General features: G+C 34.5%; 4 protein-coding genes and 1 pseudogene across 5 annotated transcripts; 3 read left to right on the top strand and 2 right to left on the bottom strand.

Annotated features, from left to right (window-relative positions):
• The first annotated feature begins 6 nt into the window (after positions 1-6).
• LOC133320092 (E3 ubiquitin-protein ligase Ufd4-like) lies at positions 7-11,029 on the top strand. Of its 2 annotated transcripts, XM_061526973.1 has the most exons (19): positions 7-79; positions 593-724; positions 1,850-1,954; positions 2,342-2,454; positions 2,818-2,953; positions 3,189-3,314; positions 3,549-3,762; positions 4,677-4,929; positions 5,180-5,259; positions 5,520-5,712; positions 6,188-6,328; positions 6,444-6,567; positions 6,979-7,183; positions 7,384-7,508; positions 7,592-7,707; positions 8,064-8,262; positions 8,695-8,936; positions 9,221-9,365; positions 9,865-11,029. In XM_061526973.1, exons 2-19 carry the CDS (start codon positions 593-595, stop codon positions 10,000-10,002), a joined length of 2,787 nt encoding a protein of 928 aa, XP_061382957.1. In that variant the 5' UTR covers positions 7-79; the 3' UTR covers positions 10,003-11,029. The 2 variants fall into 2 exon arrangements, with proteins under 2 accessions (XP_061382957.1, XP_061382963.1); XM_061526979.1 differs by lacking the exon at positions 593-724.
• A 2,263-nt stretch (positions 11,030-13,292) lies between these two features.
• On the top strand, positions 13,293-14,341 carry LOC116768618 (histidine-rich glycoprotein-like; annotated as a pseudogene).
• Positions 14,342-16,959: 2,618 nt separating this feature from the next.
• LOC116768639 (histidine-rich glycoprotein-like) lies at positions 16,960-17,847 on the top strand. The gene has a single exon (XM_032659412.2). The coding sequence runs from the start codon at positions 16,986-16,988 to the stop codon at positions 17,763-17,765; it is 780 nt and encodes a 259-aa protein (XP_032515303.2). The 5' UTR covers positions 16,960-16,985; the 3' UTR covers positions 17,766-17,847.
• A 1,336-nt stretch (positions 17,848-19,183) lies between these two features.
• Positions 19,184-20,048, bottom strand: LOC133319982 (histidine-rich glycoprotein-like). The gene has a single exon (XM_061526443.1). It carries the CDS (start codon positions 19,960-19,962, stop codon positions 19,237-19,239), a length of 726 nt encoding a protein of 241 aa, XP_061382427.1. The 5' UTR covers positions 19,963-20,048; the 3' UTR covers positions 19,184-19,236.
• A 2,616-nt stretch (positions 20,049-22,664) lies between these two features.
• LOC133319981 (histidine-rich glycoprotein-like) lies at positions 22,665-23,480 on the bottom strand. Its single transcript, XM_061526438.1, has one exon. The coding sequence runs from the start codon at positions 23,454-23,456 to the stop codon at positions 22,728-22,730; it is 729 nt and encodes a 242-aa protein (XP_061382422.1). The 5' UTR covers positions 23,457-23,480; the 3' UTR covers positions 22,665-22,727.
• Positions 23,481-23,969: the final 489 nt, after the last annotated feature.

The raw sequence follows: 23,969 nt of genomic DNA on the forward strand, positions 1-23,969 counted from the left end.
GATGGGCCCGACCAGCATCACAGACATCACTAAACCATATCCCGCCAAAGAACCACTACCGGATTCTACGTCCCAAGAGGTCAGTATAATATGGACAAAAACTAACCCTACGTAGTAAGTTACCATGATTGACCGTTAATATTTTGTTAACACCCGTATTAACTTTTCTAAAGTTTCTATCACTAACATTCCCCTAAACCCGACTTAGTTGCTAGTCGTTGTAACATACACTGTGTTAGCTACATCCCCCTTGTGTGTGAGATGTGATGACTCTTCGGTATTACCAGTTTAATTGTACGTGTAGCATTATGACGAAGGTATTGATTCATCTCGTTGTATAACGAATAATTACTGTACGAATATTTTACTCACTCTGCTATATTATATGGTATCCAAGTTTCCATGTGTAACAAATGAAACGTCAATATTACGGATGTTAAATTATATTCAGTATAAACATTATTTTTTTGTCATGACGCGTAAATTTTCAATATACTAAGAGAATTTTTGACTGAGATATAGTTATATGGTGACTTTTAAAGTGTTAGAATTCGTTCAAAAAACTGGTAATACTATGGAGTGCGTGTGTCAGATGGGTTCGTTGCGCTGCGACGGTGAGGCGATGCGCAACAGCGCCAACGCGTTGCTCTCCAGCGAACTGCTCGCGCTGCCCGCGTCTCTGCTGCACACGCTGCGCAACAACGCTAACAGGCTGCACATACAGGTGAATAAAGATGATACCAGCTTTGTAAAGCGACTCTGTTCATGACACGAACGAGTCCAACGAGAAGAGATAAAAATTGTAAACGTCTTTTTATTCATCTAACGGGATATTATTTATGCTATGGGTCCTTATTATAAAAATACTCGATTTATCTCGAGTTTGTTTTTACGCTAGTAATACGATCCTTAATCAATTGATTGCCAGGGTAGCGGTAGCTGATGTTTGAGTTTTATAACTATAGAAAAATAGTTCTGCAAAAACTAAAAAATAGAAAAAAATATGTTAAACAGAAATATCTCTGTTTAACATAATAAATAGCGAGAAGCGATAAATCATTGATAATAAAATCTACTTTTAGTTTTTAGTCAGTTGTAATGATGTAGAGGTGAGTAAAAATTATATTGTATATTACTTTATAAAAATTTAATTTTCCACTTAAGTCTTCCTTCTTTGCAGAATCTTGTTCAGTAAATTCTGGGAATGTCACGTAGGAAAAATGTAGACTTAGCATTTTGTATTATAATATAATTAGCATTACGTAGTATGAAATGTAACACTTGAACATTCCTTACTTTCCTATTCACATGTATTTTAATATTTTTAATTTTTTCGTAGATTTTTATTATTATTAAAAATATGTTATAAGTATAAAAAAAAAAAAAACTTAAAGAGTGATGAATCGGTTAAGAACACTTACTATAAATTTGGGGACTAACACTATGTTCAGGGCGTTTCCAATTTTTCATTCTTAAATCTTGGTATTTGATAGTATCAACGTAGGTTATTTACTGAAAAACTATATACGACCCGTATTTTGCGGGTCGATGAAAAATTATACTCGGGCAACTGATTTAAATAGATTTGTGTCAAAGAATTTTATTCATATTTAATGTTCTATTTCATTAATTTCATAAACGTTTAGACATTTTTATTTAAAAAAAAAATATCGAGATATCTCTTATAGTTCCTTATATACATATAGTATAGTTTTTATCTACCGCCCCATATTTTTGTTTTCAAGTGATCACAGACTCGGCATCAGCGTATGTTGCATTACATAATTGCCGTATAATTTATGTAAATACATTTTGATGTTATAAAATTTATTTAATTTCATTTCACCAGTGCGAGGAGAACGAGGGCGGTGAAGCTCAGTTCGGCGAACACAAGAAGGACGCGCAGGCCGCCGCCGGCGCTATGAGCGCTAGCGAACCTGATCTCACACAACAGGTGATATAAATGATAAAAATCTGAGACAGTCGATTATCAAAGACTTGAAGTTTTACACAGATAAGATATAGACGAAGGTCACAGATTCTAGACATAGATAGGTCTTTGCCAAAAATAATATTAATCTAGGATCAATTAAGTATTAGAAATGCGATAGGTATTTATGTATTTAAATCAAACTTTGCTTTCGCAATTGACGTTGCGTATCTTACTATTGTATATTTTACTCGAAAGTCCGACCAAGTTTCGGTACCCGTTATCGCTGGCAGACGAAATGAAAGTTTCTCCAAGTTATCCTTGTTTTTTGTACGTCGCTAAGTTTTTCTTATTTGTCTGTCGTATTTAACCGGATGTGTAATAATTGTATATATATAATCTGTGTTGAAGGGCGCGGCGCGTTTGTTGGAGTCTCTCGGTGTGGGGCGGGGCGCGGGCGCGGGGAGAGGTGCCGCCACACAGCGCAGCTCACGCTCCAACCACTCCGCGCTGTTATTCCCAAGGTATATATATACATTAACGGACCATTTTTTCTTTGGTTGTTATTTGGTGGAATTATTGCCACGATATCTCATGCCTTGTGATATTGGAGCTTAAAATTTATGGCATTTATATTAAAATAAAACTAATATTTGTCGGATTTCCTCCGCGTTTGTAATCATATTTATCAGTATTGGTGTTATTCCAATGAGCACTCGCGAAAATCTTAGATCTCATTAGATTTTATTTTGCTTGACTATGTTTCCTGTACTCAAGTGTCTTGATAAAATAAATTTGAATATAACGTCTAAGTTTCTTCATACATTTAGCTGCCGATTCCTTAAAAACTATGTAAAATCAAAACTAATATGCATATTAATTTCCAGTTTAGTGCGTCTCGCTCTGTCGAGCAACTTCCCCGGTGGTCTGCTCTCCGCCGCTCAGAGCTATCCGTCGTTGGCACCCAACGCTCAAAACGCACTCACTCTATCACTCACATCGACCTCCAGTGAAAGTGAACAGGTAAAATTGTTTCTGATAATAATTTCTCACGCATTTGTACTCGGTCGATTCCACTATAATTAAAGCTTCATCCAGTTTAAGAATTTTTATAGAAGTCAACGATCAATTAATAAAACCTTCATCTAAGATCCGCTTATAAATTAAACATTAAAATAAATATTAGGACCAAATACGTCTCTTTAATTGGGAAAAAAATGTTAAAAATGTCATTAGCTGTTATGACTTATGTTGTCAGGTATCTTTGGAAGATTTCTTGGAATCATGCAGAGCCCCGGCCTTGCTGACGGAGTTGGAGGACGATGATGAAGGAGATGACGCCTTGGACAGTGACAAAGAAAACGAACCGACTTATCAGGATGTTGTGAGTTTTATAGTACCATGTACACACACACACACGCACATAACGGAAAAAGAATTCGTTTAAAAATATTATTTCAATGTATGTAATAAATTTCTGATTTCGTATTTAAAGAATGTGTTGTGTTGTATAAACCTTGCTCCTTAATATGTTCCATATATAACTGAATAGGCACAATGTTGTAGAACAAAATTATTACATAAATAGATCGTTATATCTAATCTTAATTACGTTCAGGTGTCTCGTAACTTGCTATCCCTGATGGAGGAAGAGGCTCTCGAGGCGGTCCGTGGGTCCGGCGGTGGGGGCTCCGGGGGCGGGAGCGCGGGCGCGGGTGGCGCACGCTCGCGGAAGCCCTGGGACGACGACTTTGTACTCAAGAGGCAGTTCTCGGCTCTCATACCGGCCTTCGATCCGAGACCCGGACGTACAAATCTCAATCAGACCGTCGGTTTGTATACGCTCGTATGATTATTTCCATAGTTTTATACATTATAGTGCAAATTGCAAGCAAATAATGAAAAAAAAGCCACTGAAATAGGATTCGTACTTGCGGCTTTCTCTAACAGCCTTTCAAAGAACTCCCAGCTTCACCAGATCGTGTTTAATTTATTTAAACCAACATCACCAGCATCTCAGTTCAGTTCACAGCTGTAACTCAATCATACTTCAATGAAATTAGCAATATATTCATTTGTAATCAGAAAAGTAATCAAAATAAAGTAGCGAGAATATGTTTCAACGGTAAACCAGCCAAAATAAAAAATAGTCTCGATAGCTATTACGACTGTTGGGTATGCAGTGCTTACGCCAGGAAATGAAGAAATCGAGGGCGGTAGATGATAAATAACAAGGACCGACTGACAGACACTCCCATCCCGCCCGCCCGTGATCACGGTTGCTGAAAAGTAACCGAAACGTCAGGACTATGTAGTTTTAAAATAATAAAATCCGCGTAGTAGTACAAAAATATATTAGTTTCATTTAAACGAATAAAACTCGCGAAAATCTTAGATCTCATTATGCAGTGCTTATTTGTAACTATGGAGTGCACTCCACTGTAATATTTTTTTATTTCTTCCTGTGTTAAGAACTAAATATTTTAGAATGTAGTGGTTTACTAGTATATAAAGTATATAATAAACAACGCAAAGAAACACGGGCGCATAACTCCACCTGGTCGCTTATAAACAACGTGACTTATCCCTTCCGTTGTTATGGCAGCAAACAGTCACTACTCCCGAACTCAGTAGTGTAGATGTCGTTGCGGAGGGCTGTTTGTTTCTGCCTTAATAAAAATGTCTTTATTGAGCTTATAAGAGTACAACTACTTAATCAATTCTACATACATATATACAATTACAGATCTCGATATTCCACTAAATGATGATTCCGATACTGAGAGTACGGAAGCGACGACCAGCACCGAGAGGAACGGCAACGTGCCAGAGAGCAATGGCAACGTGATAGCCACCAAGTTGCCAGCATTACGGCTGGTGCTGTCCGCCGGCGGGCTGTCTCTACCGCTGGAGAAACCTTCGTGGACGTTGTATAGAGCCGTGTTGGCACTTAACTCGCGACTGCCAGCTCACGATACTCATAGAGATACCACGTACACGTGAGTAATATTGCAATACCAAAAAAAATATAATTTTTATCGGTAATTGTTACGTTATAATTTCAACGAGTTGATTTCCTCTAAAACAGCCTTAGAACCTATAATGTATGAAATATTTCATGGAAAATAGCTATTTTTTTTGCATATGATCTCAATTTTATAGTTTCAATGACTTATATAATGTAAGAAATGCAAGGCAGATATTGATGAAAATATATAGCTTTGGTAATTTGGTAATTTTTTTTTATAGACTAACATACAAAGAGATCGAAGGTGTGGAAACATTCTCCAGTTCTTGCGACAGCGACGAAGACGAACCGGGCGATCCAGGTATGAAGAGTTGCTATATGAGGCAAAGTTATTTAATAACGGGGTCGTACAAAAAGAAGCCATACAAAGTAGCTAATATGTAACCGTCTGTACCACTGTTGTTCAATGTATATTTCACTAATAGTTTGGTTGTAAGTAATTGTAGTATTTTAATTCACAGTAAAACTCGTTGTTTGTGACCTTTAATAATGAGTTATTGTTGTACAGACTATGTATGTATTTGTAAAATATATAAATAAATATAGTCTTTTGTACATCAGATACAAGCAGCGTGTATTCTGAGGGCGGTTCCAGCGAGGGCATGGTGACGTGGTGTGTGCGGGCGCTCCGTCGCCTGAGGACCGTAGCCCCGGGGCTGCCGCCCGCCTCCTTCCTCTCCACTAAGCTAACTAACAAGTTGCATCACCAGCTGCAGGATCCTCTCACACTAGCCGCCGCAGCCACACCCAGATGGTCAGTGACTCATCTAAATGTAACGAGATCTAAGACTTCCGAGAGTGTTCATTTTGATGAAACTAATATTTTCGGATTACTACGCGTTAACTTATCACTTGCAGACGGGATCTCTTTATAATCTCGAAAAAGAAACGAGATCTCGTCTGCAAGATCACGGTGACTGCAAAGTGCAAAATAACCGAAACGTCGGGAGTATGCAGTATTTAAAAATAATAAAATAACGCGTAGTAATCCGAGGATATTAGTATCATTTATCTAAATGTAGTCATGTGTACCTTTTCAAATAATTCTAATATTCAGAATCTGTTTATACATACATAATCTCTAAGTTAATGGATATGAATATTTTTTTAGTATAAATTAAGTACTTATGTAGTATAAATAATCCTAACGTGTATTCGAGTACGACGAAGTGGATTTTCATTTAAAGGTTTAAATAAATTTATAATTTTAATGTATAAACTTAACGCAGGTGTCAACAGTTGAACGACTGGTGTCCGTTCCTGTTCCCACTGGAGACGAGGCAGATGTTCTTCGCGTGTACCGCCTTCGGTACTTCACGTACTATTGTATGGCTTCAAGCTCAGAGAGATCGCGCTTTGGATAGGCAAAGGTTTAAAATAATTATTTTATTTAATTTCTTCAAGTATATATGAATATTTTGCATCTATGTGGTAATATCCAAGTGATGAAATTTTAAGCTAAATCAATATGTATGTATATGTTAGGACTGGGAACACGGTATCTCCTCGCCGCGCCGAGCTAGAGGCGACCGAGTTCAGGATGGGCCGCCTTAGACACGAACGAGTTCGTATACCGAGGCATCCTAACCTGTTACGATCAGCGATGCAGGTGTGTATTGATAAGTATATATTTTTTTGATATTCTTTACTGAATGGACAGCTTATAATATTGTTACATAGAAAATAATATTGTAGAACCTATCATCTAGGACCGTTCCGTTTAAGAGGCGCATATTTTAAGTATTACTTGTCTCATATCGAAAAATCTCTGAAACTAGAGTATATTAAAAAATTACACAGTTTGTGACTGTTGTCGGTTAGCTTGCTGACTTAGGATACTTTACTTTAAACTTTAAAAATCGAAATAAGCCTACGAAAAGTATAGACTAGGATCATATTATAAAAACAATGTTCTGTTCTATAAGGAGGTTGTGTTGGACTCTTCGATGTTTGAATTTTGTGAAATTTTAATGTAATATAAGATGAGTATAGTTTGCAGTATAGTGGACGTCAATTACAGGTGATGAGAGTCCACGCGGCTCGCAAGTCAGTGTTGGAGGTGGAGTTCGCGGGTGAAGAGGGCACAGGCCTGGGACCTACGTTGGAGTTTTACGCTCTCGTGGCCGCGGAGCTCCAGAGGGCCGACCTATCGATGTGGCTCAGTGATTCGCCCGCGCCGACATTAGACGCCGAGCTCGCGCCGCTACCACTCACCTTGCCTGACGGTCAATATAAATTATGATATATAATATATAATTACTCGAATGGTATATAACAAATAGCGCAAAAATGTCAAATTTTTTTCTGGACACGTGTAATACTAGAATACGAAATAAGAAAATTACTTGAAAGTTGAAATACGAAAAGTATTCCATAGTTATATAAAGTTTTACATTATAATGAAGTGTTTCTGTCCATTTTTTAGAAAAACCACCCGGCTACTACGTGACACGCGCCGGCGGTCTGTTCCCCGCGCCGCTCCCACAAGACTCGCCTATCTGTGATAAAGTTTGCAAATATTTCTGGTTCCTTGGAGTATTTTTAGCGAAGGTAAAATTAATAAAGAGAAATACAGTGTTATGAGATCGTTGTTATTGTAAATAACCTCGAGTTAATGTGTTTGTGTATGACAGGTGCTGCAGGACGGTCGGCTGGTTGATCTTCCGTTGTCCGAGCCATTCTTACGTATAATGTGCGGCGAGGAATTGACGAATGCTGATTTGGAGGAAATAGATCCCATAAGGCATAGGTGAGTCTACTTAGATCTTATATTGCCCTTCATTAAACCTTTCAATAATACATTGGTGTTATCGGAGTAGCAACAAAAATTACACGAATACAAAAATTAAAATTGTAGTAATATTATACATTTATTTAAGTGTCATTTACTTGTATATGTAGAATTACCAAGTAAGAATTTTTGTCTTTTAGGAGATTTAACGCCTTTTTTACGTGAATATTTCAGAAAATTCTCTCCTATAAGCCACTGAAAAGAAATTCTTTCATATTTAACATATTTTTTTGTAAATTTTAATATGACTTTAACTGAATATATAAACGGTTAAACTTATTTATGATTTACTTTGAGACAAAATATTATCTTAGGTTCCTGGCTAGCGTCCTAGCAGCCGCAGAGCAGTACGAAGCTCTGAAACAAGAATCGTCTCTATCTGAGAGTGAAGTCCAAGAGCGCGCGGCCGCGTTGACGGTAGATGGCGCCACTTTTGAAGAGCTCTCTTTGACTATGACGCATGTGGGAGGACCCGACGCGTATCCCCTCTGCGACGGAGGGGAACATGTAGAGGTAGGATTCATTCTATTCATATGAACTATATGTGTATTGAGTTATTAAAAAACTAAAATGATAAGCTCTTAATATGTTAACGATAGAATATAACACATGTTCCTGCTGAACGAAACTTATTTTAAATAGGAATAGGATATTCGTTGCTCTATCTCTTAAAATATGCTGAACGGATTTTGATGATACCTTCCAATAATGAAGACATCACACTCACGTACTGGCTTTAATTTATCCATTCATTTCGTAAAGGTTTTAATAGGATCACTTCATAACAGTATGTAATATGCGGTCACGTAACGTACACGATTACTTATTCTCCTTGATCACAATACGCAGAAAACGCGAAGCAAGTCGCGGACAAAGGCTATATATAATTTTAATTATCGATAGGCGTTGTTAGTTATACTATTTATAATATATTCAATATACCAGGTGGGGCCATCAAACGCGCGTTTATACGCGGAGGCCAGCGCCAGGTATATGGTGAGGGACGGCGTCGCCAATCAGACCGAGGCCTTCCGGCGAGGATTCGCTGGGGTGTTCCCTCCGCGGAGACTGAGAGCGTTTACGCCGCCCGAGCTGAGGCTCCTGCTGTGTGGGGAGAGGGGACCCGCGTGGACCAGGGAACATCTGTTACAATATACTGAACCAAAATTAGGATACACCAGAGACAGGTATGTCACGAAAACGATAAGAAAATTTATATATCTTAGGTTTTATTAGTATCGAAATAAATAAAGAAATGTTTAAGTTTTAACAAAGCATCAATTACTGTGTGATGTAGACTAAATTTTTGATTAGATTTGTGTTTTTAATGTACTATATTCGAATATATGAAAATAAACATTTTGTAAATGAAAGAAAAAAATCAAAAATTAATTAAACTATACATGAAGGTCATCTTTAGTACTGCTAGTCATTTTATTTGGTAATCAATCAAGTGTGTACGTTATTCCAGTCCGGGATTCCTCCGCCTGGTGGACGTGTTGGTGGAGATGTCTATCAGAGAACGGAAAGCCTTCCTTCAGTTCGCTACGGGCTGCAGCAGTCTACCGCCCGGAGGTCTGGCTAACTTACATCCTAGACTCACTGTCGTGAGAAAGGTAGGCGAATAATGTTATATATTTTTAGCAAATCAGTTTTTTCTTTATTTATTTTCTTTTATATTCTATGGGAACATTCGAAATTTTAAGTTACATATATATATATATATATATATATATATATATATATATATATATTTCCCACTTTGTCTATCTATAAAGCGATTTGATAATACTTAATCTGCCGTCAGGTTGTTTATGTTGTACGGCGATTTTAACCTCTAGCCTCTCTCAGTGTAATCACTATACACTAAGATATGTTTTAAATTAACGGAATTAGTCCCAGTTCGCTTCATCACGCGACATACGGAGCTTTCCCAGTTTCTCATCCATAAATCTGAGCGCATAGTATTGACAAACGTTATTAATTAAAAAAACGTGGAACACTTCATTTGTAATGTCATGATGCAATCTTGGACATGCATGCATGCATGCATGCTGTTTTAGTTTATGTGAATAATGCCTTAATAAACTCTATAATCCCGCTTTACCTGCACAGGTCGACGCCGGCGACGGTTCATATCCGTCTGTGAACACGTGCGTGCATTATCTCAAACTGCCTGAATATTCGTGCAAGGAGGTGTTGAGGGAGCGACTGCTGGCCGCGACCAACGAGCGGGGATTCCATCTCAATTAAATAGAAACAGATGTTTAATAAAACTAACGCATGGATCATAACATCGCCGCTGAGCTTGCAAGTGCTATATTAATCCTATATAAACTATGTTCTCATGTGTACTTCCGAACTTTAATCGGCGATGCATGAAGCTCTCATATAAAATTCTTCATATAATGCATGCATAATGAATGCTAACCAAATACGATCACCTCATACAGAGTGATCGATTGCTGTGTAAATATCTTAGTATTTCAGATATAAACAACCTATATTTATATTTGAATAAATAACAAACTTATAATTAGGCTAAAGTGTTGTAGCTATTGTATTTTTTTGAACGAATCTTTCGGATGGCGCCGCGTCAACCTCGTGTCCGGTTTTTGCAATATAAAGAGGCTATTATGATTTTTTTTTTAATCATGTAATTTTTTTTTTCACATTCATTACTCCATTAGAAGTTTTACTAGTTGATATATAAAATATTAAAAAATATATATAAATTCTATGTATTGCACTAAACATTTTGTATTATGACAAAAAAATTTTTTTTTTATATATGTACGCTTTAGATTATAGATGTAATATTGTTATTAAAATATGTTTTAATCAACTAACATGTTTTATATAAAGTTAATAGCAAATAGTTTTCGTTTTCAATTACCCACTAATTCTATAGATTTACCCACACTAATGCTAGTTAATCAAAATTAATACATTTTGCAATACCAACGAGACGCAACGGAATCAGGTTATAGTGATTTTGATACTTACGCTGTATGATATAAGGACTGAAATGTGTTTCTTTTTATTATTTTGTTGGTGTGTGACACACGTGTGTGGAATGATTTAGCAGTATGTTCCTTTAGTTAAATAATTTTGTCAACTTAAAGTTGGTATTGTGATTTATGATATAAAAAAAATATATATATGAATGGAAAAATATTTAGTTTGAATTTAATAGGGTTCAAGATTATAAAAGGTTAGTATATTGTAGCGTGTAATTCATTTTTGTTGAGGATTGTATTAATAAAGTAAGGAAAATTAAGTGTAGTTTTATTTATAAATAGATTCCCGACCTACGATATCTGAAGTTGGATTGATATTAAAGAGTAAGTATACATAGGTAAGTTATAACTATGTTTTGGGCGTTATTTTTTATTACAATCGAATATAATATATAATTCATCATCATCATCATCATCAGCCTATCGGAGCTCACCGCTGAGCAAAGGCCTCTTCTCACATAGAGAAGGTTAGAGCATTAATCACCACGCTAGCTCGAGACGGGTTGGAGATTTCAATCTTATAATTTGAAATTATAAGACCAGGTTTCCAATATATAATTAATTACCTAATATTTAAACATTCACTGAAAGTAAATAGCGATAATAATGTGTATGTTCCATGGTAGTTTATTCGGTAAACATTACGGCACGATTGACTGAGTACTAAGACGAGCTTGGGGAATTGACTTCAGTAAGTAATTCCTTGTTCAAACAGCAGAATGTCAAGCGAGTTAGACGTAAATCCAGATCGATGAAGCGTCGTCTCGCTTGAACACGTTACAAAAAATAAAATGTACGTCTGTATATCTGTGGATATGAATTAAATTATGTTAAGAAAAACAAAGAATTCAAAGTTTTCTGTAATCATGTGTCGATAGTCAAAGGAATTGAGCTATGTAGGTGACATGTCAGTATGGAACAAAGTTACGTAACAAGCACATAAATCGATGGCCGGTATTAGGTGACTAATCGAGTTTATTAAGGCTTATCTAATAAAGATTTGGACACAAACATCAGCATAATTAAATGAAATATATATACAACGCTTTACATACAAGTTTTTAAGTGGAAGCAAATTTTGCGACGATCTAGAAAATCTGTGGGAATAAGTTAAATATTTTCAAAATGATGTACCTACGTGATGTTTTGTAAATAATAATATAGCTTTTTCTATGTATTCTTAATCTAACTTCGATAATAGTATAAAAGAACCGATTAAACTAAAACAATTGTTTACCGGTTTGTTTAAATTTAAAGATCGTTGTAGGCTAGGATGTGTATTTTTAAAATAATGGGCATAATCTTTTGTTTTTTATTACCTTTATTTATGTGTAATAAAGGAACCAAATTATTAGAGGTTGTTTGAATTAGATTCGTTCTGCTAAGTAGTGAATCATGAATTGTATTTCATTATTACATTTAATTGCAACTTATTATTTACTTCTAGGTACTAGTAATTTTTTTTTGGCACAAGGAATATATTATATTGCCAGTGTTTTTTGCATTGTTTATAAATCACATGTAAAGTAGCAGATTTATTTTTAGTTTGAGAATGTTGTGTGTTATTTACTAAGTAATACCTCTTCAATAGTCGAACTACTGTAGGTAAATACATGTGACCAAAAGAAAAATCCTTCCTATTTTATATAATTTCCAAATGGTTATAAAATGAGAGAGTAGCTATTAAGTCAGCTATAAGTACCTACATATTAGGTACGTATAGAGATGAAACATCTCAGCATTCCATGGATTCACCGTTCGGGTGCCTGGTCCATTACGTTACAGGAAGAGGAGCTTCAACAGTGCCTGGGACTTGCCACCCAGGTTCAAGGGGCCCCTATCAAACGCGCGTTAAACGCTCGCCTTCATCGTTAAGGCAGATCTCTTTTTATTTTTAATAAGAATTCTTTAGAATCGAATTCAAAAATGATGAAAATAATGTTAATCTTTTAAGCTACACATGTAGTAAAACAATTATTATAAACAAATAAACAATAATTTATAAGGTTATGTTATCCACCTTTCTTACTATGCTAAAAGGTAGACTTCTGTGTTTTTTTTTTAAAGATTGCGCTCGTACTTATGTCTTAGACGATTATTATAATATTTAATTTGTTAGGATAAATTGACTATTTTGAACGTCACTTCAAGAAACATTTAAGAGAAACTTTTGCGATATTTATATTAAGACAAACTCTGTTTTTGGATTCAGTGCATTTGGATAAAAACGTTATTATATAATTATTATTTTTGTAGATGATAATAATAAGTGATTTATTTGTAATGTTTATAGGTTTTATCACAAAGATTAAACGTTAATGAAGCTTAGTAGATTCCGAGTAGAGCTTGCAAGGCAACAATAAACAATCCAATCGTTAAATGACATAAATATACATAATATATAAACAATATTTTTGCTATGTGATTAAATATTATGTATTAAAACAAACATTTAGCAAAATCCGTACGGATCGTTATTGTATAGAATTAAAGTTTGTGTATATACATATCTGTCTCATGTATGAAAAGACAGTCTTAAAGATATTATTAGGAAACTATAGGAGTAATGCTCAAATAAGTTCTGGCCAAAACATTTATTTCATTATCTTTTTTTTAAGAAGTTTTCACAACAGAGATGTTGGGTAGTTTCTGTGACAATGTAGTAACCTACGCTATCTTTGCAACCTTGTCGCTTTGAGTTACCCAAGTTGTAACTAAAGAAATTATTCAGTATAAAATCGTTGCTACCATCGGTCAATTTATCAGTCACCTACTCAGTTCCAACTGAATACAGTGGAAACATGAGGAGCTTGCTATTATTTTGTATAGTTTCCGCGGCTTTAGCCTATGTAAGCTGCCGGGATTTGGTAAGAGAAAAACGGGATGTCGATTTAGAAGTCGCTGCCAGTGGGCACGGAGGAAAATGGGACAAAGGAGGTGGCAAGGAGCACCATGAACATCATCACCACGACCATGGTGAGAAAGGACACAAAGGTTACAAGGGGCATCACCACGAAGAACATGGCAAAAAAGGGCACCACCACCACGAGGGTCACAAAGGACACCATGATGAACATGGTGGTCACAAGAAACATCATCATCATGACGACGGTCACCATCATGAACATCATCACGGCGAGAAAGGACATAAAGGACATGGTCATCATGAAGAAGGACACTATCATAAGGGACATTCAACCAAGGGCCATCACGGAGTCCAAACATGATGAATTCAAGAAGGAAAAGCACTTCCACGATCATCATCACGATGGCGGTCACCATGAACACCACGGCGGTCATCACGAAGAACATGGTCACAAGAAGGGCGGTGGCTTCCACAAAGGCCACAAACACGGTGGTCATCATCATCACGAACATGGCAAGAAAGGTCATCATGAGAAGGGAGGACACCACCACGACCACAAAGGGCATCACGATGAAGGAGGTCATCATGAGCATCACCATCATCACCATGATCATGGCAAGAAGGGAGGTCATGAAGACCACAAGCACTGGGGCTACAAGAAGGGACACAAATAAACCCTTTTAAACAATGACTGATTTATACAAAAGTTAAGCCATTACTATTTAGTTGTTGTTTTTCTTCTTATTGTTGATTATAATTTTTTTAATAAAATTTAAATTGAAAAAAAATCTATTATTTAAAAGGAAATTCAATATAGTATCATTTAAAAAATATCTGAGAGTCTTGTTACATAAATATTATATACCCACAAACATATTTCCATAGGACTAGATTTTAATAATTCTTCTTCCTTATAAAAAGAAAATTTTATGTGATATTTACACTATATTGTTTTCAAAGAGTGAGCAACAGAGTGACAAGAACTTGGTTTCAACAGCAATGTTACATAAATTAGTTGACCGTGGTTCGCAAGCATTTCCGAGATCGAAACAATAAAAATGTGGATCGATGGCCGACATCGGCCTACATTTCAGCTTAGTATAAATTAGTTTAAGTTGCAATGAACCGTTTCTATAGAAAACATTTGCTTTCAAACTGAAATTGATTATATTTCTCAATTATTTCGTACGTTTCTGTACTGAATATCGGTTAATGGAAAAATCTTAATTTCCAATACTTGCACATAGGAAACTAATACGGACTTCAAACTGTGAGAAAGATAATAAAAAATGTATGCAAATTGATCGATCTGTACGTCTTCAATGACACTAATCAACATTTTATATTGCTTATTAAAAATATACTATAAAACTATTATATATTATTTATATTAAGTTTCTCACAAAAAATATAGAAATGCTATAAGGGAAATAAGACGATAGCTAAATAGTTAAGAAGATATCTTCTTATGTCAGTGGAGTTATATTCTTTACTTACTTATGTGAAGAAAGTTTCTAGGGTATTTCAATTCCTTTTACAAAGTGTCCCTTTGTACATAAATATTATTCTTCCATATAAGGCAGAATATATTTCTCAAAGTATTAAATAAGAAATATTTTAGATTAAAAAAATATATTTTAAATATTTTCTCTTCGAAAGATAATTTTTTTTTAAGTCCTCCGTAGTAATTCAGTCATGAACTAATAAAAATAAAATAATTTTTGATTTTCGAAAAGCTTTTTTCTTTCATGCATATGACATGTGATTTGAGAATTAATTTTGCCAAATTTTGTTAAGATAAAAAAATGTTATGCCAGTGCATTAATGTATTTATCATCGTTTGTTTATAATAAAAATTTTATATTCATTCAGCGATGTGATATTCTTGAATGTGTAAAAATTGTTACTTATTAAGGTTCATTAGCAACAGTTGTTTAGGTCGTTACTTTTTCAAAGCAAAGTTTTAACTTGAACAGTTGCTTTGAAAAACTTTCCGTAGTTCTAGTTCTTTAACTACCAGTATGTCTAATAAAGTTAAAAGATTATGTTACGTGAATTTTCAGAGTATTTTAATATCAAATATGGTCTTTTTTCTTCTACTTTATTAATACGTCTGCAAATTTTTTTTAATTCTATTTTGTTAGGGTATTTTATTGAACCGAACTTATTTATAATAAAAATAAATTGAAAAATCATTTTATGGTAAGCTTTCATTTCATTTTGTAAATGTTTGTAACTTTTACGACATCCAGAATAATAATGTTTGATACGAGATGTGAGATTATAACAACAATTAAATAGACATTATACATATTTATATTTATAGTCCAAAGTAGGTCAGGGGGCCATGAGTCAGCATGTAGTAGGGAAAGAGTTTTCTCTAAACTGTCCTTCACAACGAATCAGAACATCTTCAGAAATCGTTTATTCAACTATTTATTTTTATAGCTCTGTATTTCTTGTGAATTAAATTGAACATTGTTGGTCTAGGTCACTTATTGACATTGCCAAATTAGAAACTTGATTTAATTAAGGACATTGAAAGCAAAAATAATTATGTTTTTATATAAAAATTACTAGAAGGGTGAATTCATTTGGTTCGTTATTATATCATCAGAGATATAAAGGTTTGAAAAACATTTTGTGTCATGATTTATCTTATCTCATTTCTCTTAAGCTACTTTACTATCAGCTTCCGCGTGCCTTTTCTTAAAGATAATGAGTGTCTTTAGATTACCAGACATGTATACATTCAGCTAACCATAAAAGAAATCCAAGTAATAATATTATTAAACTGTAAAACGAAATTAAAAATTAACAATTTATTTTGTTTCATTTGCCCGTTAACTGGAATACTACAAAATGATAAATTTTTAAATAAATATCAGTCTCCTTTGTCGAATATACGTCATTAAAATATGAAAATTGTGGCCTTTCATATCAATTGGTACTTAAGTACTTAATTTAATAAAATTACCATCACGCTTTCTGATTTAAAACGTTCTAGAAATTCAATATTCTTACGACATTGAAGATGAGTGCGCTAAGTATCAAAGGTAATAAGAAAATTATATCTAAAGATATTTACACGGCGAAGTTGAGTATGTATGTTGAAAATTATTTATTAAAATATTGGGTATGTATTTATAAATGTTTTCGTTGTTACTGATCCTAATGCGACGGTGGTTTGTTGATTCTCTTGCAGCAATAAACCGCCGAGATTGTCTATCGGCGACGCCTCACTTGTCAGGATTACACAATTTCTTATATAAAACTGCTGCGCCATAAGGAACGTTACCAATTTGAAATAATAACTTACAGACATCTGGGTGGAACAGTAAACAAGCAATATGCGTTTAGTACTAGTTTTAGGTGTTATAGCGTTAATAGCCGTAGTACACGCTAGGCGGATACCGTCAAAAAAATATAAAGAAGCTGCAAAAGATGAACAAGCCGTCGATCAAAAAGTAGAGGCTACAGAACATAAAAAGGAAAAAGAGGATAAGAACCAAGAATACAAAAAGGGTGGTGGTAAGGAACACCATGCTCATCACTTAGATGAACATGGAGAGAAGGGTCACAAGGGTTACAAAGGTCATCATCATCATGAAGAAGGTAAAAAGGGTCATCATGATAAGGAACATCACAAGGGCGAATACGATGATCATGGTGGTAAAAAGAAAGAGCATCATCACGAAGACGGCCATTATGACGAGCACCACAAAGGTGAGAAAGGAGAGAAAGGTCATAAGTATGAGGAAAAAGGTCACTATAATAAAGGACATTCAACGAAAGGACACCATGAAGTTCATAAGCTCGACGAATTCAAGAAAGAGAAACATTTCTTCGATGAAGATGGCGATTCTGGACATGAAGAAAAGCATGGCGGTTTCCATGAGGAACACGGACATAAGAAAGGAGGTCACTTCAAGAAAGGTCATCATCATGGCGGTCATCACGAGAAAGAACACGGAGAAAAAGGACATCACGAGAAAGGAGGCCACCATCACACGCACAAAGGACATAAAGAATCCGCCGGTCATGATGAACATCATCATCATCACCATGATCACGGAAAGAAAGGCGGTCATGAGCATCATAAGAAATTCGGCTATAAGAAAGGTCACTAAGGAATTTATTGCAGATAACGTAATTATTGCGTCGTCTAATTTAAATCCGTTGTCAATTGCATTGTTTCTGTTTAACTTTTTATTTATTATTTATTAAGTAAAACAAAATCTTATAATAAGTAAGCTTAATTTACTTTTTTACCTATTTTCAGTGTTTAAGTATTTAAAATCTTAAAATAATAAAAGAATACATTTTAATCTATATTTTTTTTCAAATTAGAAGGTTCTCTTAAATATTTTTATATATTTAACTATTATATATATATATATAAATAAACAAACTATTAGTTTGTTTTAAAGCTCCATTTTGCTCGGGGGATATATAAAAGTACTACTTCGAATATGTCTGAAATGCTTGCAGGAAAATATCTCTTGTTTTCAGCTGACTATGCGTTGCATTGTGGTAGAACAAAAGTCGCTCCAAGACCGGTCTTATCTACGTCCTGGCTACGACACTTAAGATAAAGCCTTTCTTACATGTAAATTTTTAGGTAATTTTTTTTCAGAGTAACATGTTTTGATGAATGTGATAACTAATATATATAAGAAATTGTTGGAAATATACAATGTAATTTCACCTTTATTATTTTAGGTTGGCAACAAGCCTTTTTATTTTTTTATAAAATGGCCTACTATGGAGGTTGTTATTGAGAGTTCTAGTCGTATCTTTTGGTTTTTTAGTAAAAAAACTACATTTTCGCTACATAAAACTGTATCAGTTATTTTATCTCATCAGAAACACTAAATATTTTGTAAATTAATAACTATAAAGTTTACGAATTTCATATCTCTAAATTTTACTTCACCTCTAGGTATTTTCTGAGTTTTTGAAATCCGGCAATCCACAGTAACACACGTTCACATTCAGTAAAAACTTCAAATATCACAGACAGATAATTAAAATTTATTTGCAACACAAGTAAATCGTTATCTTTTGAAATAAAATACTATCTTGGAATATGAAAAATACTAAAATACTTTGTTATTCTTAAATGAAAATAATAAGGTATTATTATTTATATTTCAGTTAAAAAAAGGTTTAATAAAGAAAATACTTAAAGTTTGTAAATATATAAAAGATAGTAGAGGTACCAACCGAAATCAGCAATGAAATTAGTAATGCTTTTATATGTACCAAGATGAAATACATTGATAAAGCTTTTACACTAATTAACGCGAGAGTAGGGGCTTAGCAATGTCACACCTCACACTAGATTTATGGCTTTATTTGATGTCACATTAAATCCTTCACCCAGAGCTAATGTCACATAAAGCCGAGGGGTATTTTCACTAATTATCTTATCAGATAGTCGAAACCTTTTATTTGAACATATAAGTAGTTATTTTTTATGGTTTTAAATATGCATTAGTCTAAGTATTTTAAAAGTCATAGAATCAAGTATAAAAATGGTTTTTATTCTATATTTTCGTAAAAATTATGTCGTAAAATAATAAAAAAAAAATAACAAACTTAATGACCCTTTTTGAAACCCCAATGCTTGTGATCTTCGTGGCCACCCTTCTTTCCGTGGCCGCTGTGGTGGTGATCATGCTCATGATGACTGCCTTCATCATGCCATCCCTTATGGTCATGGTGATGTCCACCCTTCTCATGGTGTCCTTTCTTACCATGTTCATGCTCATGATGACCGCCGTGTTTATGACCTTTATGGAAGTGACCACCCTTTTTATGGCCATGTTCGTCATGGTGACCGCCATAACCTTCTTCAAAACCAGATTCTCCATGTTTTTCGTGGAAGTGCTTATCTTTCTTGAACTCGTCTACTTTGTGAACACCATGATGTCCTTTGGTAGAGTGTCCCTTATGAAAATGTCCCTTTTCTTCAAATCCATGTCCCTTTTCACCCTTTTCACCGTGGTGGTGCTTGTGGTGGTGACCATCCTCGTGATGATGGTGCTTCTTGTGTCCCCCGTGGTGTTCATGATGTCCCTTATCGCCTGCTTCATGGTGATGACCTTTCTTGCCATGTTCGTGCTCATGATGTCCTTTGTATCCTTTGTGTCCTTTATGGCCATGTTCGTGATGATGATGAGCATGATGTTCCTTACCTCCACCATGCTCGTGGTGTTTAGATGCCGCTACTTCGAGATCGGCATCACGTTTCTCTCTAATATCTCTAGCGATCGTCAGCGCTATTAAAGCGGCTAGACAGCCTAATGCCAGCGACACCTTCATTCCGTTTGTTTCCGTTGCTGTAACCTGTTAGTCTACGTAAATTATTATTGTCACCCACGTTTTATAATACCGCCAATCAATTTTCCCAGTGCAGAAATGAGGCAATAGTTGCGGTTGCCAGTACTTGCATACTGTACTGTCAAGGTCAACCAATTAATTGAATATTGTAAAACTGAAAATTCTCCTTTTTTTCTGTTCCATTGTAATTTAACATTTACTTTATAATAATTAAAAAATGACTCAAGATAGATAGATAGAACTAGTTCCATCATCAGGTTTTTAAATAATTTTAATTTTAATATTTCAATATTCAGAAACTTTGACGTATAATCCATACATACCATTTAATACATTGCACATTTTTAGAAAGATTATTTTATACCTTTTTAAATTTTCAAAGTTCTATTTGTCAATAAAGAAGTAAACTTTCAGTCATTGCGGGGTCATAGAGATGAACTAACGAAGTTTGGTTATTAGTCATAACTTAAAAAATATGGTCCACATATTTTAATTTAATTTACTAAAAATATCTAAGATAAAGCATGAATAATTAAGATTATTTCTAAAATTAAAATATTTAAAAATAAACTATAGAAATTATATAATAATTTACGACATAATATGGTACATTGTATGTATATATAAATTTAAGGGTGTGAATTTCAATTAAATTTTAAATTTAATCCCTGAGCTAAGCTATGCTTTTTATTTTGTTGTAAGAATAATTTTAATCTCTCATTACTTTTCTGCAGAATTACATAAAAATTAAATTTAATAATCAATTTAAGTATTTGTATCAACATCCTTAATTAATATATTAAATTAACTCTCCCTAAAACAACTATGTTTTATATTATTACTTTTCTAAAACAACATAATTTTTCGAGGAGTAATTATTAGTAATTTTAGGTATGCGATAATTTTGGGTATTAGACACTGCGTCGAACCCTGCAGCAACACACACTAATCCTAACAATGCCGTGGTTTCGTGGTAAAACGTACGTCAAGTGAACAGTCAGTAAACTATGTTGAATATATGAGGTAGGATTTAAAGCATAGCTTTCTGAGGATGAAGATGATGCATTGATTGTTATTGGAGATGACTTTAGTAAATTTTCACATAAATATATACATATAAGTAATATCGGTAGGTAGTTAATATTATCGATGTATTATTATCAGTGGTGTTGCAATATTTTTTTTTATCGGAACTCATATGTAATTATGTAGACGGGGCCTATCCTGGGTAGACGGCCGCTCTGTGTGGTCTCATGTCTCAAATTTGATGAGGGGGGGAGATTTCGCCCAATTTTCCTCCGTCGCCAGGATCATTACAAAAAAAAGTATATATTCTTTTTTCTTCTGATGTTTATTATAAATAAAGTTTAACTTCCGCTGAACCGGTTCTCGTATTTGTTTTGGTCCGGTTCAGCAGAAAAAAAAAACGTTCTGGACTCCGGTTCACGGTTCGGAAAAACAAGCCGGTTTGTTTGGGTTTTCGTTCCGGTTCGGGTTCGGTTCAAACCCTTGTTTATAATAATAAATATAAAAGTCCGTAAAAAATTAGAACAAAATTCTGCAATTCTTTTAATTTTTTTTTCAATGCGTCAGCCAATTCTCGTTATCAGAAATCATCTTTAGTTCCGGAACGCGTTGCTGACCAAAAAGGAAGTACCGGACCGACGTTCCGCAGCGTTCCGGGTCGACAACACCACTGATTATTATTATCAAAGAAAATACCGTGTATTCTATAAAAACAAATATCTTGTTACACGCATGGTATATATTAAGTCCTTGAGCTTCTTCAAATAGGCGTTTGACGGTGTGATCTGATATAGAAAATGATTTTCGGAGTCTTCACGAAATATTCAATAATATTGCAAGCAGAAATAAGCTGCATATTATACTCAGTTCAATATCAGTAACATTTTCCATACAGCAGTAGAAAATGAATATGGTTCCCATTTTCTATAATTTAAATACTTCTATATACCTAATATTTCTAAATGAAAAATATTGCAGATTGTAATATTTTTAATTAATCATCTTAACTTTAGTGTCAAAGATCTGACTGTCACTAAAATAAACCATATAATCTCTTATTCGTTGCTGTTTATGTATTTAAAATAAGCAGGGTCACGACTCTTTCGTGTGGAAACTTAATTAATAGGGATGTTATAAAAACTATCCAATATTTTGTTATGTTTTGACAGTTCAACATTCGGATCATGTAATAAATGTCTTTCTTGACCTATGCTAAACTTATAACTCTAGTGAGTTTTAACGGAAACCACATCAAAGGTTCAAGTTTTATAAATATTTGACAGCAAAATTTATCCGCTTATTTGACTTTTCAGTACTGCAATATTTAGATACAAACAAATTGCAATTTAGGAGCGGAGAAATCATATTGCTTCATGAGCAATGAGCTCATTTTTTATTATTTTAATGAAAGAAAATCAAATAAATTTATTGACAATAGTTTCTGAATTATTAAACTTTTGTAGAAATAGTTCATTCTCTATCCTTTTTTTTGTGCGATAAGATCTATTGGTCTAATATATTGATTTGCGTTTCTTTTTGTGTACTGTAATTGAATTTTGTTTTTTATTTCTAAAGTCGTCTCATAACAGCTTATTATATTTTATTTTAAAAATAATTACGTCTTTTATTTATTTAAAAGTTTTATTTGTTCTAAAAAATATAACAAAAACATCTGTAATAATTCAACAACAATTAATAACTTGTTTGTTTCTCTCCATATCTTAGTGACCGGATTTGTGTCCCCAGTGCTTATGGTCTTCGTGGCCTCCCTTCTTGCCGTGGTCGTGGTGATGGTGCCAGTGCTCGTGGTGGCCGCCCTCTCCATGGTGACCTTTGTGATGATGATGGTGTCCACCATCTTCATGATGACCCTTCTTACCGTGGTGGTGCTCGTGGTGTCCACCATGTTTGTGTCCCTTGTGGAAATGACCGCCTTTCTTGTAATCACCCTCATGATGATGACCTCCATGATGGGAATGATGACCTTTCTCTCCGTGATGGTGGTGGAAGTGTTTGTCCTTCTTGAATTCATCATGTTTTTCAATACCATGGTGACCTTTGGTGTCGTGACCCTTGTGGAAATGGCCATGTTCTTCGTGACCATGTCCATGTTCACCTTTTTCACCGTGGTCGTGGTGATGATGGTACCCATCGTCATGGTGATGATGTTTCTTATGGCCACCATGTTCGCCATGATGTCCTTTGTGTCCTTCGTGGTGGTGGTGGCCCTTCTTTCCATGGTGGTGCTCATGATGTCCCTTATGTCCTTTGCTGTCGTGATCGCCATGCTCGTGATGATGATGACCATGATGTTCATGACCACCACCTTTATCCCAATGGTGACCAGAGGCTGCTACTTCGAGATCGGCGTCTTGTTTTTCCCCGATTTCCCTCGATGAGACCGCAGCCACCAGGGCCACGAGGCCACATAAGACCAGAAGACTTCTCATGGTTGGTAAGACAAGATACAGCTGTTGAATGATGTCTGAATTGGTAACTATCATATTTTATACCAGTTAGCAGCTACGGTTAAGAAATTTTTCGTTCGATATTGTCAAGGTTGCAAGGTTGATTGATTTCTACTTCCAGGTTATAAACAATGATGATTATAATATTTTTACTACTTTGTAACCTTAGTTTTACTAAATCTATGTTTAAAAATAATCATTGATATAGTATATCTTTTATCTATTGTATTAAAATAAAATAAAATACTTATAATTAAACAAATACATAAAATAACCAAAGAAGAGTAAAATGTGTAATTAGTTTAAAACTCGAATATTGTGTAAAATTCTAAATTATTTTCACAATTATCAATAAATGTTTTATGAATGAAGCGATGCAAAGTCCGGTGCATCAGTATGCATAGTCCGAGTTGGTATCATCATTCTCAATACGGACTATTAACTGTTTCATTAAAAAAACTTGCAACATTATAGATTTAAGTAAGTTATAGAATA

Source organism: Danaus plexippus, chromosome 4, assembly GCF_018135715.1.
Source record: "Danaus plexippus chromosome 4, MEX_DaPlex, whole genome shotgun sequence".
In the NCBI taxonomy this organism is placed as follows: Eukaryota; Metazoa; Arthropoda; class Insecta; order Lepidoptera; family Nymphalidae; genus Danaus; species Danaus plexippus.